This window comes from Apodemus sylvaticus, chromosome 10, assembly GCF_947179515.1.
Source record: "Apodemus sylvaticus chromosome 10, mApoSyl1.1, whole genome shotgun sequence".
Taxonomy (NCBI): Eukaryota; Metazoa; Chordata; class Mammalia; order Rodentia; family Muridae; genus Apodemus; species Apodemus sylvaticus.
The window spans coordinates 96,736,832-96,751,643 of record NC_067481.1 but is presented as its reverse complement, the minus strand read 5'-3'; the positions used below and the strand labels follow the sequence as shown (position 1 = coordinate 96,751,643).

Genomic DNA, 14,812 nt, shown 5'->3' with positions numbered 1-14,812 from the left:
AACATTTTACAAAGAGCTACAATATTGAATATTTTTCTGCTTTCCACATTTAGCTTTGGAAATAGGTTCACTGAATATAAGTAACCCAGTATAATTTGGAACATAGATTGTGATCCCGAGTTTGGTAAGGAGTTAAGGCTGGGTGTGATAAGGCATGCCTTCAATCCTAGCGCTTGGGAAGCAGAAGTGGGTGTATCTCTGAATTTGGAGGTTAGCCTGGTCTACATAGAGTTCCAGGCAGTCAGAGTATAATGAGACCCTGTCTTAAAAATCAAAGACTACAGTCGAGCTGTGGGGGCATTTGCTTTTAATCCCAGCACTTGGGAGGCAGAGGCAGGCGGATTTCTGAGTTCGAGGTCAGCCTGGTCTACAGAGTGAGTTCCAGGACAGCCAGGGCTACACAGAGAAACCCTGTCTCGAAAAAACAAAAACAAAAACAAAAAAAACCCAAAGACTACCTGTTGAATACACACTTTCTGCCTATGAGGCATTGCTTTGGGCACTTGGACAACAGCAGGGAAGAAAACAGACATCTTTTATTGTTTTGTATGTATGTATGGGTATCACTTGTGTGCCTCCTGCCTCAGAAGCTGTAAGAGAGGATCAGATCTCATGGGACTGGAGTAACAGCTGGGTGTTAGCCACCATGTAGGTGGTGCGATTAAGAAAACTGAGTCCTCCTTTAGAGTGGTCAGTGATCTTTTTTTTTGTTTGTTGTTTCTTTGTTTTGAGACAGGGTTTCTCTGTGTAGCCCTGGCTGTCTTGGAACTCACTCTGTAGTCCAGGCTGGCCTCGAACTCAGAGATCAGCCTGCCTCCACCTCCTAAGCGCTAGGATTAAAGGCATGCACCACTACAGCCTGGCCATAGCTCATTTTTCAATAGACCAAGTAGGGTTTCCAGGGAGGAGAGAACTCACAGTAGCTAAGTGTGTGTGTGTGTGTGTGTGTGTGTGTGTGTGTGTGTGTGTGTGTGTGTGTGTGTGAATGCAGATTTAGCTAGGTTGGGCAGAGGGCAGGAGGGACCCTTTTGAGTGAGGTGGTAAAGTGGCTTCACTGAGCAGTCAGCCTGAGCCACTGAGGTTGTGAAGCTGGGAGGCCTGTGGTTTGTGCATCATGGGGCTTCAGGCTGAGAGCTGGCGGCTGTGAGGAATGCAGAGGAGACTGAATACAAGAGAAAATAGGTCTCTTTGACTTCTATTCTTCATTAGGGTTTTAAGTTATTTGTATTACCAGCTAGGGAGCTATTAGTCTGGTAGGAAAGTGCAGAAAAGCCATGGAGAGAAGAGGTGGGTTAATGAAGAAGGAACAACTTTGCAGGATGGGGAATACTCAGTGATAGATCCAACCGGAGAAAGAACTTAGTATCTGGGAGATGGTGGGTGGTGGTGGCACAGTCAGGGCTACAGAGAAATCCTGTCTCAGTGGGGGAAAAAAGTCCGGGAGAACAATCTAGGGAAGAAAGGGCAGTGTCTGATATGGAAGGTTTGCAGGGGTGACAAGGACAACACACAGACAGAAGGCACGGAGGACTTGAGGTGTGAGGTGGGCCAGGCCTGGGCTCAGCATTTATTTAACTCCTCTATAAGACACCTTGGCCCTGCGCACCCCACATCTCAGCCTCCGGGACAACCTCAGTCTCTTGCACCCGGGCATTCAGGAGCAGGGTGTCATCCTCCAGGAAGTTGCTCAGCTGTGCCAGCTGCCGGCGGATGAGGTTGGTGGTGCGGTGCACCCGGCGCACACGCCCCAGCAGGCTCAGCAGCAGGGTCCGGTTGCGCTCATGGCGTTGGACCCAAGCATCACGGAGCTCGCGGTAGCAGTTGTGGTTCTCACCCTCCAGGGCAGCCAGGGTGGCTCCACAGCCCAGGGGGCAGCGCTGCTGCCCATTCTGCTGGCAATGCTGGCGATGTTCATCTAGGACCCCACGCAGAACCTGCGCAGTGCAACCCTCATTGGGGCAGGCCATCAGCTCGAAGGGGCATGAGTCCTGATGCCCCTTGCGGTGAGCCAGAGGGCATGTCACCAAGCAGCCAGCTGCAGCGTTCTTGCACTAGGGAGTATGGGAAAGATCAGTATGTATTAAACTAAGTTAGTCACCGCTAGCTGGGGCTCTCAAGTAATTCCTAATCTATGATAATCCACAGACTATGAGACAAGTGACTCTGGAGCCTCCTAAGCTCTTGTGATTCCAAGCTTCATTTTGTAAAGTTAGGGGGCTGAAGAGTAATGGCACTTCACCCTGAGACTCACAATCCCCATGATTCCCTGGGAGTTTTAAGGGACCCACACAGCAAGTGGTAGCCCCATGATTCATACTCTTCTGCCATGCCTATGACCTTTGGCCTACTCTTGGCTCTTTCCACCTCTTCTGGCTGTTCCCCCCTCCCCCTGACCCTCGACCTTCCCCCTCCTCCCCCCCCAGGAGGGGAGTAGATGCTCAGAGCTACCTTGACTTGTAGGCGGCCTATGGTTTTTCGGAGTTTATTCACTTGGACCATCTTTCTCCTTTTCACCTCTTTTCTACAGCACGGACAGGTGTTTTGTCTGGAGGGAGGCATGAATAGGAAGTTGGAAGTCATATGCTTGCCAGAGCAAGCCTTCATGGGGGAACCCCAGCTAGTCCCTCCGTTCTGTCTGTAGGCATATAGTGGCTATTACAGTGAGGTTTCCACTCCCAAGCTGAGGCTGGGGACTTCAGACACACAGAGCGAGGGCACACGCATGCTTAGTGTCATAGTCATTGGAACCCAGCCTCACGTGCCCATACTCCCAACACACCTGGCTAGCCACTGGAAGATGCACTTTTTGCAGAAGATGTGACTGCACGGCAACCTCATTGGCCTCTTGAGAACCCCATGGCAGACGGAACACAGGAAGTTGCAGTCAGGAGGGCTGGCAAAGAGGTTGAGATCGTACCCACCACTCTGCAAAGGCCAGGGCAGTGTTAAGGCCAAGGCTCCAAGCCCCTCCCACAAGCACTCACACCAGCAAGAGAACCCAGCAATCTTTTGGTAGGGAGGACAGTTATACAAAGAAACTTAAGAGAGCCTAGGGGGAGGCTAACTCCCAAGATTGCCAACTCCTGTCTGAAGCTGTAATGTTTCTAGGACTTAAGAGCCTTTTGAAAGCTTTGTCCCATAAAAGGACTGTCATCCATTCTCAGAGGGAGATAGAATATTTCTACACTGCTGGACATCTGTCTGGAATTGAGTACAAATCTCAGAGCTGGTAAAGAGACCAGGGGCTCACCATGATCTGTATCTGGACGGCAGCTCCACTGAGATGAAGGGTTCAGGAGCCTCCATTTGACAGCATGTGTGGACTGACATCACAGTGGCATTGTCCAGTGTGAGCCAATCACAGCTCTGGTCCAGAGCCCACTGGGACCTACCTCATGGCCACCTGCCCTTGGCTCTTCCCTCTGAAGGTGAGCGGCCTCAACTCAGTAGTCTGGGATTCACTGTGTTGTCTTGGTTGTGGCTGACAACTGCTGCCTAAGAAGAAGCAAGCTTCTGAAGGATGGGTCCCTGAGCCAGCAAGATCACAGCAAGTCCTCCACTGACATCCCAAATCAAGAACTAAGCTCCGGGCTGGAGAGCTGGCTCAGTGGTTAAGAGAACTGACTACTCCTCCGAAGGTCCTGAGTTCAAATCCCAGCAACCACATGGTTGCTCACAACCATCCGTAACAAGATTTGACACTCTTCTGGAGTGTCTGAAGACAGCTACAGTGTACTTACATATAATAAATAAATCTTAAAAAAAAAAAAAAAGAAAGAAAAAAAACTAAGTTCTAGGCTGGAGAGATGGCTCAGTGGTTAGGAGCACCAACTGCTCTTCCAGAGGTCCTGAGTTCAAATCCCAGCAACCACATGGTGGCTCACAACCATCTGCAATGAGACTGGATACCTTTATTGTGTCTAAAGATAGCTACAGTGTACTTACATATAATAAATAATTAAATCTTAAAAAAAAAAAAACAAAAACTGTGGAAAAGCCTTTTCAACTATAAATTCAACTATAAATTGAAAGGCTTTGGGTAGAAAATGGAGTCGTGTGTGTGTATACACACACATATATATTGTATGTAGCCTTTTCCCCTTTGGGTATAACATGGCCTCCAAGTTGATACCAAGGCCACATTGGCCAGATAATCATAGCAAGTAAGGATGTAAGTAAGGCCTTAGGCAACAGTAGCAGAGCTGCTGACAATTCACTGAAAGTCTTCCTTTTAGCCAGGTCATGGTAGTGGCACAACCCTTTAATCAACAGAGGAAGCAGATGCATCTCTGAGTCTGAGGCAAGTTTGATCTAAAGTGAGTTCCAGGACAGCCAGAGCTACACAGAAATGCTGTTTCATTCCCCACCCCCCCGACAGGGTTTCTCTGTGTAGCCCTGGCTGTCCTGGCTTTGTAGACCAGGCTGGCCTTGAACTCAGAAATCCGCCTGCCTCCCAAGTGCTGGGATTGAAGGCGTGCGCCACCACTGCTGGTGAGATGCAGTTTCCTAACTCCTGACCCCAAGCCTCCTTCAGGTGAAGGCCCTCTTGGGAGCTACAACCGTACACACGAAGGCCACTCCAGATCATAATCTGACAGGTGGGACTTTGTTGCGGGCCCACACATGCTCAAAATTTATTTTAAAAGTTTATTGCTTCACTAAGGAGAGCTTCAGTGGTCACCACTGGTACCCTATTTGAAGAAAGATGCCAACACATTCTTGCAAGTTTATTTTAGCCTAGGTGGCCATCTTTTTAAAAAATGTATCCCAGGCTGGAGAGATTACTCAGTGGTTAAGAGCACTGATTGCTCTTCTATTAGTCCTGAGATTAATTCCCAGGAACCACATGGTGGCTCCCAACCATCTGTAATGGGATCCCATGTCCTCTTCTGGTGTGTATGAAGACAGCTACAGTGTGCTATTATAAATAAGATATTTCAATAAAAATGTATCCATGTGTAGGTATGACTTGTCTGCACATGAGTCTGTGCATTTGAGTGTGGGTGACCTTGGAGACCAGAGCTGGAGTTACATCTGGGCCATTTCTAATCTCTAGCCTCTGTGATCTACCTTTACAATGACGGTCTCAGTGTCACCATGGCTGGCTTCTAACTCTTTATGTAGAGCAAGCCTACCTTTCCAGTACAGGCAACCACACCCAGGCTCAAATCAGTGTAATCCCAACATTTGGAAGCCTTAAGTAGGATTACTAAATTCCAGGCCTTTTTATAGTACACAGCAAGAGCCAGTCTCACCAAAAAAAAACCAAAAAGCAAAAAAACGGTTCAAAACCGTTCTTACGGCTGTGGGCATCAGTTACACCACGTGGTGCACAGACATGTAAGCAAAATAAAGCACACCAGAACTCCCAAGAAACCGCCTGCCTTTGCTACCCAGATGCTGACTGCTGGCACCAACACACAGGTTACGAATGCTCTTTCCACCTAGACTTACAGGGGCCCTCTGAAACATTAACACACAGTAAGTTAAGTTAGATCACTTTATTTAAGAGAAGAGGACACACAAACCCTGCCATTCTTGCGGGAGAGGCGGCGGCAACGTCCAGATCCAGGGGAACCTGCGGAATAAATGACGTGGTCAGGACCACTCGGCTCCCGTGGCCACCAGGCGGACCGCGGGAGCCGCGAGTCGGTCTGGAATGTAGGGGCCTGGGTTTCACCCGCCCACACTGGGGCAGCGGGCGGTGAGCTGAGGCCTCTGTGGCTCTGGGCGCCGAATCTCATCCCGGGCCACAGGGCAAAGCCGAGGATGATTTTCAACGAACGCCCATTTACAGGGTCAACTGCGTACGCCTCGAGAAGCCCGTGAGGAGCGACCTACCTGAACACGCGACCAGCTCCACGAATTCACGGACACTAAGGAGCCGCACAGCGCCGGCGCGAGCATTTATACGCCCTTCCGGCTGGTGTAGGTCGCGGCTTCGACGAGGCAAAGTGCGCAGGCGCAGGCAGAACCCGGCGGGGTGGGGACAAGACGCAGCCAATGACAGCCTGCGAGTGCTTCCACATAGACAGTCAAGATCTCGCGGGTCTTGGCGCCCTATAAAAAGTCCCTTCCGCACCGCCTCCCTCTTCTTCTTCTTCGGGAAAACACGTGAGTCTATGCTGCTGGGACCTGGCTTTGCGGCCTGCGCTGTGGGATCCGTGGACATCCGGACGGACACTGCTTTGGCAGGACCACAGAGCCTAGAATCCTGCTGAGTTGCTTTTCCTCTTTTTTTTCTGGAACTAGCAAATGGCGGATGACGCCGGTGCAGCGGGAGGGCCCGGAGGACCCGGGGGCCCAGGATTAGGAGGCCGCGGCGGCTTCCGCGGAGGATTCGGCAGCGGTCTTAGGGGCAGGGGCCGTGGTCGAGGCCGTGGCCGTGGTCGAGGCCGCGGGGCTCGTGGAGGTAAAGCTGAAGACAAGGAGGTAGGTCTGGGCCGCTGCTGGGGCGGGCTTCTCGCCCCCTGCACGGAGAGGCAGCCCTCTGATTGATGTCTTCCTTTCAGTGGATCCCCGTCACCAAGTTGGGCCGCCTGGTTAAGGACATGAAGATCAAGTCCTTGGAGGAGATCTACCTGTTCTCCCTGCCCATTAAGGTATAAAGACACCTCGGTATAAAGACCTGGGCGGGAGCATTCTCTAGATGGTTTTTAGTGAGCTGCCACTTGTTATGCAAAGAATTGGAATAATAGCCTTTCCTATTGTCTATTGGTAGAGAGCGAGGTTGACATGTTTTCCACAAAAATCTCTTTTGTAGGAGTCTGAGATCATTGACTTTTTCCTGGGCGCATCCCTAAAGGATGAGGTTCTGAAAATAATGCCAGTGCAGAAGCAGACTCGGGCTGGCCAGAGGACCAGGTTCAAGGTTAATTAAGTTTGTTTTTTGTCGGGGGGAGGGGGGAGTTGTTAGACTAGTTGGGCTGAGCAAAACTCTCTCATTCTGCATGGTTACACTAGTTTTTACCCGTGTGACTTTCGTACGGGGAGAGAGAGAAAATGAGTTTCTCCAGGACTTTGGAGTGGCCTCACAGTGGCCTCTCTTGACTGGAGGAGCACCACAGGTCTGTTGGGGATGTGCTGGTGCTGTAAGCCATCTCCGGGCATTTCACCTAAGTCTTCTCATAGGCATTCGTCGCTATTGGGGACTACAATGGTCACGTTGGTCTTGGTGTTAAATGCTCCAAGGAGGTTGCCACTGCCATCCGAGGGGCCATCATCTTGGCCAAGCTCTCCATCGTCCCTGTGCGGAGAGGCTATTGGGGAAACAAGATTGGCAAGCCCCACACGGTTCCGTGTAAGGTGACAGGCCGCTGTGGCTCTGTGCTGGTGCGTCTCATCCCTGCCCCCAGAGGCACTGGCATTGTCTCTGCTCCTGTGCCCAAGAAGCTCCTGATGATGGCCGGTATAGATGACTGCTACACATCAGCCAGGGGCTGCACTGCCACCCTGGGCAACTTTGGTAGGTAGCTCGCGACTTGGCCTCTCTCAGCTCGGCTGGATCACACAGGCCCAGTGTGTGGTTGGCCTCTTTAAGGGAGAGAGAGGAAGGCCCTCCTAATGCACGGCAGACCTGCCCCAAAGTGGCTTCTCTGTTCCTAGGAGTGCAACAGCACTTTGGTGGGCAGGACTCTTTAATCTTAAGTCAAGCCACCAACCCCTTTTACTGTATTACAGCCAAGGCCACCTTTGATGCCATCTCAAAGACCTACAGCTACCTGACCCCCGACCTCTGGAAAGAGACTGTGTTCACCAAGTCTCCTTATCAGGTATGATTCAGTTGGTGTTGTGTTCGGCTGCCTTTAGCTTTCTCAACCTCAGGTGGGTATCGCTGAATACTAATGTTCTACTTCTCTTTTTAGGAGTTTACTGATCATCTTGTGAAAACCCACACCAGAGTCTCTGTTCAGAGGACCCAGGCTCCAGCTGTGGCTACCACATAGGGGTTTTTATACAAGACCAATAAATGAATTAAGTCTGCTATCTGTCTTTTGTCCGTCTGTCTTCTTCATACATGGTACTACCTACATAGCTCTGGCTGGCCCAGAACTAATAGACACCAGAAACACAGGCTGTGTCTAAACCCGTCACTTTTATTTCAGCGGAATGAACAAGAGCTCTTGTCATTGAGGGCATCTTAGGCAGCAGCAGTCTGCTTGGCAGCCTTCCTCTCTTCCAGCATCCTCTGCTTCTGCTTGGCCAGGCACTTTCTGGCAGAATAATAGGCTCCCAGGTCAAGGTCTGGAGAGAGATGAGGGGCATGGCAAGGTTTTAGTGGCTGAGAAAATAACCCAAAAGCTGACCCACAGCTACACATCAGCTGACTAGGAGGGGAAAGCCAGGTTTGGAATAAGCTGGGCCACTCACAGCGGTCCTGGTAGGCTTTAGACACTTGGGTGAACTGCTCCAGTTCCTTGGCACAGTTCTGCTGTGCGTTCTCTCCTTCCCTCTGCTGACAAGCCTTAAGTCTCTGCTGGATGATGTTCATGATTTCCTGGTCAACTTTACTGAAAGAGCAGGATAGCAGTGTCTATCAGGATTTTGAAAAGATAGAGGCCTACCTACCTCAGCCTGGGAAGCTGGGTCCATTTCAGGAGGGCTGGGGGTTATGGTGGTGCCCAGCTGCTCACTTACAAGTCCCTTCTCCACTGCATCTCTGCCTCATAGATACACAGGACATCACCCTCTTTGCATTCTGTGATGTCTGGCACTCGACGGTACTGTCGGTGGTAATAGTAGGTTCGGTTCTTGGCGTGCTGCTGCTCAATAAACTCTGCGAAGAGAACACCTTGAACTCGATGGCCAGTCAGCTTAAGCAGCTCGGGGCTAAAGTTCCGAGCTTTTACAGAACCAGGGTCTATGAAGGGCTGGCAACAGTGGTTACCACCCTCAGTTACATGAGAACATCTTTGGGCCTACCATGGTGGTGGGGTGGAGTTAAGCACTATAGGAACCTTGAGGCAGGATCCCATGGAAAGCTACACAGCGGAGTCACAGACATTTCTAGGGTGCTACCAAAAAATGTAGTTGACCTTACTGTAGTAATGCACTTGGGACTGGGTTGAGAACTATCTCCCTAACCCAAGGATCACTTGTAAGCCAGGGGCAGTCTGTGACAAGTGTCTCTAATCCAAGCTACTGAGCAGCTGACAAAGATACAGGCTATGCTGTCCTGTATAACATTGAAGATGCTGTCTCACAAGTCACCGCAATCGGATCCTCAACACTTAAGGAAAAGAACCCCCCTAAGCATGCTGCGCACCTCTAACGCTGGATAAATGAGCTGCTTAAGTCCAGCGTGATCCAGTGGCTGCCCACCATTCTGGCAAACAGGTTGAGGGATAGAGAGCATAGCCACTGAAAACACAACTGTGCACAGGTGAACTGTGGCCGGAAGAGAACAAAAATAACCATCCTGACCATGCAGATGGATACAAATTGTCCATTTCAACAAGGACTTATTGAGCGGCTTTCTTGTGTACACCAAGGAAAGCGCCTTGCAGGTGGGTTAGACTCCCGACCGCTTTTTTTTTTTTTTGGTACTTTTGTACCAGGTTGATCTCAAACCCAGAGATTCACCTGCCTCTGCCTCCTCAGTGCTGGGATTAAAGGCATGCACCACAACCTCCCGATTCCAACCACCACCACTTAAAAGAGCGACCGGGGTCGAGGTTTAAGATCAGTCGGGGTTCTGCTGAGGGCAGAAAGAATTATAGACAGGCTAGTCCCAGGAAGAAGTGGGCTAGCCTACTGCGTCAGGGTAGACCGAGGGTGAGTGGTGGGATGGTCCTGGGAAGTGGCCTGGGGTGACAGCTCCGGGCGTTTCAAAGGTGTCTCGGATATAAGGCAGAGTGTCCTAGGTGCACGGGGGAGATGAGACGATCTGGACTCTGGGTGCGGGACAGCGGCATGCAGAGGGTGGTGGTTCCAGGGGGCGGAAACTGAATGTGGGATCTGTGGGGTACCGGGATCTCCACTAAGCGGGCGGAATTCTAGACCCTGTACCTCTCACGAGGGTCACGGGCCGGTCCACGACGAGGTCGTAGGCCTTCATCAAGAAGGTGATGGGGTTGGGGAGCGAGGTCTGCGGCGAGGGCGCAGGCGTGCGGCGCGGGGGCTCCGGGTACACATCCTTGTCCCAAGAGTCTGGCATGGTTTAAGCAAACCCTCCCCACCGACCTTCCACTCGTCCCGCGTCTGGATCCGCTCGGCCGGCTAAGGACGCGGGACCTCTACGCCTGCGCAGAAAGGTAGCAGTTGCGCCTGCGTAGTGGGCAGCCGCGAGGCACCATGGGATTGTGGTTCGCCTCTCGGGCACCCCCTTGTGGTTCGCAGTGCACTATGGCACCCTAGTTTAATTGGACAGAGATCACCAAATAAATGGTTGGAAATACTTTGCCCTGACTTACCAGCTAAGATAGCAGAGAATACGGTGAACATGGCTTGGCAAGAGTACACACACAAGTCAGCAACTGCTCTAGACTCTGCTCAGGTCCTTGGGGGCCGGTGGGTCCCAGTGAACTTCGGGACTTCTCTGAAGGGGCAAGGCTTGTCCTCTTGTGTCTATGGGGAAAAGGGTCTACCACCCTAGGCACAGAGTGCTTCGCCCTGCTTCTGGTCCTGAGCGCTTGTGCCCCGAGTTGTCTACTCTCCAGGACTGCACTGCCCAGACTCTTGAGACCTGGTTTTGCAGTCTGGGAAGTGGAAATCCTCACTTATGTGTCATCTAGGTGCTGGTCACCTCCTGCCAGAGTTAGGGACTAAGAAATAGAGCTATTAGCTGTAGAGATTTCCCATAGTCTAGAATACTATAAACACCAGTTTATGACACAGAAGTCAGACCCACAAATCTTGTCATTTTGGTAGCATAGAATCTTAGCATGTAATGTAAAAACATTATCCCCAAGGAACATTTTTTTTTTTTTGAGACAGGGTTTCTCTGTTTAGCCCTGGCTGTCCTGGAACTCATTCTGTTGACCAGACTGGCCTCAAACTCAGAAATCCGCTTGCCTCTGCCTCCCAGAGTGCTGGGATTACAGGCATGCGCCAGCACCGCCTGGCCCCAGGAAGATCTTAAGCCTGATGGGCTCAGTGATTTTCTAACTACAGAATCTTGATTATGTAATAAATAACATTCGAGCCTTTAATCCCAGTATTTGGGAGCAGAGGCAGGTGGATCTCTGAGTTCCAGTACAGCCTGGTCTGTACAATGAGTTTCAGGACAGCCAAGGCTACACTGGGAAACACTGTCTCAACAAAACAAAAACAAAGACCTGAAAAGGCACATACATGGGCACAGTGGTACAAATCTGTTTTTGGAACTGCACAAGGGGCTGAACTGGGACGATCGTTGGAATCCAGGAGCTCACGACCAGCTTGGGGGGCCAGATATGTGATTTCAGGCTCAGAAGCCTGGCATTTCGGTGGCCAAGGGCAGGACTGCCGTGAACAGATGGGCTATAATGTGAGACCTTTTCTCAAAAGAAAAAAAAGGGGTTGGAAAGATGGTTTAGCAGTTAAGCGGTCTTCCAGAGGACCTGGGTTTGATGCCCACTGCTCATATAGTGCTTCATAATTGTCTGCAACTCCAGTTCCATGGAATCTGATGTCTTCTTCTGGCCTTCAAGAACACTAGGCACACAAGCGGTACACAGACGTATATGCAGGCAAAACACCCATACACATAAATAAAATAAAATATTTAATTTAAAAAAAAAGGGAAAAGTCCAATGGTGGTGGTACCTGCCTTTAATCCCAGCACGTGGGAAGCAGAGCCAGGCAGATCTCTGTGAGTTTGAGGCCAGTCTGTCTGGTCTACACTTCCAAGACAGCCAAGGCTACACAAAGAAACCCTGTCTCAAAAACAAAGAAACAAACAACCAATGAAACAGGTTGATAGTGAAGCAGAGGCCATGGAGGGATGCTGGTGTGCTTTTCAGGCCGGATTCAGCCTGCTTTCTTACTGAACCTGGTCCCACCCCCATAGCAGTCATTAATCAAGAAAATGTACTACAGGCTTACTTGTTTTCTCAATTGTGGTTCTTCTTCCCAAATGACCCTGGTTTTTCTTCTGTCAAGGTTTCTGTTCTGACAAAAACAAAAACAAAAAACCAAACAACAGCAACAACAACAACAAAATAACTTGGCAGAACAGGTTCCTGTATGAATATGTTCTTTTGTTTGTTTGTTTGTTTTTTGTTTTTTGTTTTTTGGATTTGGTTTTTTCGAGACAGGGTTTCTCTGTATAGCCCTGGCTGTCCTGGAACTCACTCTGTAGACCAGGCTGGCCTCGAACTCAGAAATCTGCCTGCCTCTGCCTCTCAGAGTGCTGGGATTACATGTGTGCGCCACCACCGACCGGCTCTTTTTTTGTTGTTGTTGTTTTGTTTTGGTTTGGTTTGGTTTTTTTGAGACAGGGTTTCCCTGTATAGCCCTAGCTGTCCTGGAACTCACTCTGTAGACCAGGCTGGCTTCGAACTCAGAAATCCGCCTGCCTCTGCCTCCCAGGTGCTGGGATTACAGGCGTGCGCCACCACTGCCCAGCTCTTTTTTTTTTTTTTAAAGATTTATTTATTTATTATATGTAAGCACACTGTAGCTGTCTTTAGACACACCAGAAGAGGGAGTCACATCTCGTTACAGATGGTTGTGAACCACCATGTGGTTGCTGGGATTTGAACTCAGGACCTTCGGCAGAGCAGTCAGTGCTCTTAACCACTGAGCTATCTCTCCAGCCCATGAATATGTTCTTATGTTTCTTTGTTTGTGTCAGGGTCTTATGTCACATAGGCTGGCCTGTGACTTAGTGTATAGCTGAGAATGGTCTTGAATTTCTGATCTTCCTGCCTCCACATCTCGAGTGCAAGTGTTGGAATTGTAGTTGAAAGAAAGAAAGGAGAGAAAGAAAGAGAGAAAGGAGAGAGAGAGAGAGGGAGAGAAAGGCGTGTACACGTATGAGGAAAGTCCCTCTGTCTGTGGACGCTGAAACATATTCATACAGGAACTCTGTCTGTGGATCATAGCCAGGGCCTTGTGCACACCAGGCAAGGATTCTGTTAACTGAGTCACACTCTTAGCCCTGCTTCCTTCCTTCTTCCTTCTTCCTTCTCTCCTTCCTTTTTTTCAATTTAGCTGTATTCAGCATTGTTTTGAATTAACCATCTATCAAGAGTGAACATCAAAAGAGTAGAAAAAAAATATAAGGAGCCCATCAAAAAAAGTTCCCTGGTAAGTGGGAGGGAAGGAAGTGATGTTAGGAGCTCCGCTTAGAGATGGTAATGTCCTCCAGATTGTGGACACCATCTTTGTCAGTGACCTGAACACTGGGGCAGGCAGATTCAAGACGAACGCTTCTGGAGCTCCTCCAGACACTTCCTAAGAAGTTCCACTGCCCTCTCTTGAGAGATAGTCGGTGTGTAGTATCCGTCAAGGATGCTGAGTCAGAAAGGCACCATAGCCTTGAGCTGCAGAAGGAGCCTTGGTCAAGGCTGCTGGGCAGTCCGTGTAGTAAGGTGCTGGCCCTTCATCTCGCCACAGCCAGCCAGGAGGAGGTTCACATGATATGGGGTCTGACTCCGAAGACCGTCAGCCAGGTTTCGGTGTATGAAATTAGCTGCTGCTGTGGGGGACAGTTCATATCCATTCCGCACTTCACAATGCTGAATGTTTTTCTGGATACATTCTGCAAACTGTACAGCGTCTCCAGCCTCTCCAACACATGGAAGTAAGATTTTTTTCACTCATCTTAAACATCTTGTCATGATCATCCTTCATCTGGATAATATTGCTGGTGGCCATCTGGGCCCTGGATGCCGATGAGAGGTACTCCATGGTGCCGGGAAGTGAAGCAGGAGGCTGCAGCGTCCACAGACAGAGACTTTCCTCATACGTGTACATGCCTTTCTCTCTCTCTCTCTCTCTCTCTCTCTCTCCTTCCTTCCTTTTTTTCTTTCTTTCTTTCCTTTTTTTTTTTTTTTTTTTTTTTTTTTTTTTTTTTTTGGTTTTTTCGAGACAGGGTTTCTCTGTGTAGCCCTGGCTGTCCTGGAACTCACTCTGTAGACCAGGCTGGCCTTGAACTCAGAAATCCACCAGCCTCTGCCTCCCAAGTGCTGGGATTACAGGTGCCACCACCCACGACTTTCTTTCTTTCTTTCTTTCTTTCTTTCTTTCTTTCTTTCTTTCTTTCTTTCTTTCTTTCTTTCTTTCTCTCTCTCTCTCTCTCTCTCTCTCTCTCTCTCTTTCTTTCTTTCTTTCTTTCTTTCTTTCTTTCTTTCTTTCTTTCTTTCTTTCTTTCTTTCTTTCTTCCTTCCTTTCTTTCTTTCTTTCTAGACAGTGTTTCTTTGTCTAGAAACACTTTGGCTGTCCTGGAACTTGGAAACATTTGCCTGCCTCTGTGTCCTCAGTGCTGGGATTAAAGACATGTGCCACTACCACCCCGTTTCTACTTCAGTTTCTTCAAGTTTTTGACTTGAGTTTTGCCTTGGCTTATCTCAATGGTAGACTGTGATCAACATGTGTAAGCCAAATAAACGCTTTCCTCCCCAAGGTGCTTTTCATTATGATGCCTTTAATTTTTTTGTATTTTTTAATATTTTTTATTTTTTATGTAGGAATGTTTTGCCTGCATGTATGTCTTTGCCCCACATGCATGCAGTGCCCATAAAGGCCGCAAGAAGACTTTGGATCCCCAGAGACTGGAATTACATTGTGAGCCATCATGTGGGTGCTGGTAATTAAACTTGGGTCCATAGGAAAAACAGATAGTTCTCTTAACTGCTGAGCTGTCTCTCCAGAATCAATCACGGGGTCT

General features: G+C 49.4%; 3 protein-coding genes, 3 non-coding genes and 1 pseudogene across 6 annotated transcripts; 3 read left to right on the top strand and 4 right to left on the bottom strand.

Annotated features, from left to right (window-relative positions):
• Nucleotides 1-1,536: 1,536 nt before the first annotated feature.
• Nucleotides 1,537-6,172, bottom strand: Rnf151 (ring finger protein 151). Its single transcript, XM_052195987.1, has 5 exons — nt 5,842-6,172; nt 5,529-5,578; nt 2,780-2,925; nt 2,449-2,545; nt 1,537-2,051 (listed from the first exon to the last, which is right to left on the bottom strand). Exons 1-5 carry the CDS (start codon nt 6,170-6,172, stop codon nt 1,581-1,583), a joined length of 1,095 nt encoding a protein of 364 aa, XP_052051947.1. The 3' UTR covers nt 1,537-1,580.
• On the bottom strand, nt 5,658-5,785 carry LOC127695737 (small nucleolar RNA ACA64). Its single transcript, XR_007980095.1, has one exon. It is a non-coding gene; the product is annotated as a small nucleolar RNA ACA64 (small nucleolar RNA).
• Rps2 (ribosomal protein S2) lies at nt 6,122-7,988 on the top strand. The gene is made up of 6 exons (XM_052195430.1): nt 6,122-6,432; nt 6,513-6,602; nt 6,764-6,871; nt 7,132-7,465; nt 7,681-7,772; nt 7,866-7,988. The coding sequence occupies exons 1-6, from the start codon at nt 6,256-6,258 to the stop codon at nt 7,944-7,946; spliced, it is 882 nt and encodes a 293-aa protein (XP_052051390.1). The 5' UTR covers nt 6,122-6,255; the 3' UTR covers nt 7,947-7,988.
• On the top strand, nt 6,936-7,069 carry LOC127695676 (small nucleolar RNA SNORA64/SNORA10 family). The gene has a single exon (XR_007980046.1). It is a non-coding gene; the product is annotated as a small nucleolar RNA SNORA64/SNORA10 family (small nucleolar RNA).
• Nucleotides 7,486-7,618, top strand: LOC127695675 (small nucleolar RNA SNORA64/SNORA10 family). Its single transcript, XR_007980045.1, has one exon. It is a non-coding gene; the product is annotated as a small nucleolar RNA SNORA64/SNORA10 family (small nucleolar RNA).
• Nucleotides 7,989-8,076: 88 nt separating the features above from the next.
• Nucleotides 8,077-10,257, bottom strand: Ndufb10 (NADH:ubiquinone oxidoreductase subunit B10). Its single transcript, XM_052195431.1, has 4 exons — nt 10,009-10,257; nt 8,638-8,776; nt 8,371-8,510; nt 8,077-8,244 (listed from the first exon to the last, which is right to left on the bottom strand). Exons 1-4 carry the CDS (start codon nt 10,154-10,156, stop codon nt 8,141-8,143), a joined length of 531 nt encoding a protein of 176 aa, XP_052051391.1. The 5' UTR covers nt 10,157-10,257; the 3' UTR covers nt 8,077-8,140.
• Nucleotides 10,258-13,255: 2,998 nt separating this feature from the next.
• On the bottom strand, nt 13,256-13,833 carry LOC127694488 (proteasome subunit beta type-2-like; annotated as a pseudogene).
• Between the last annotated feature and the right edge of the window lie 979 nt (nt 13,834-14,812).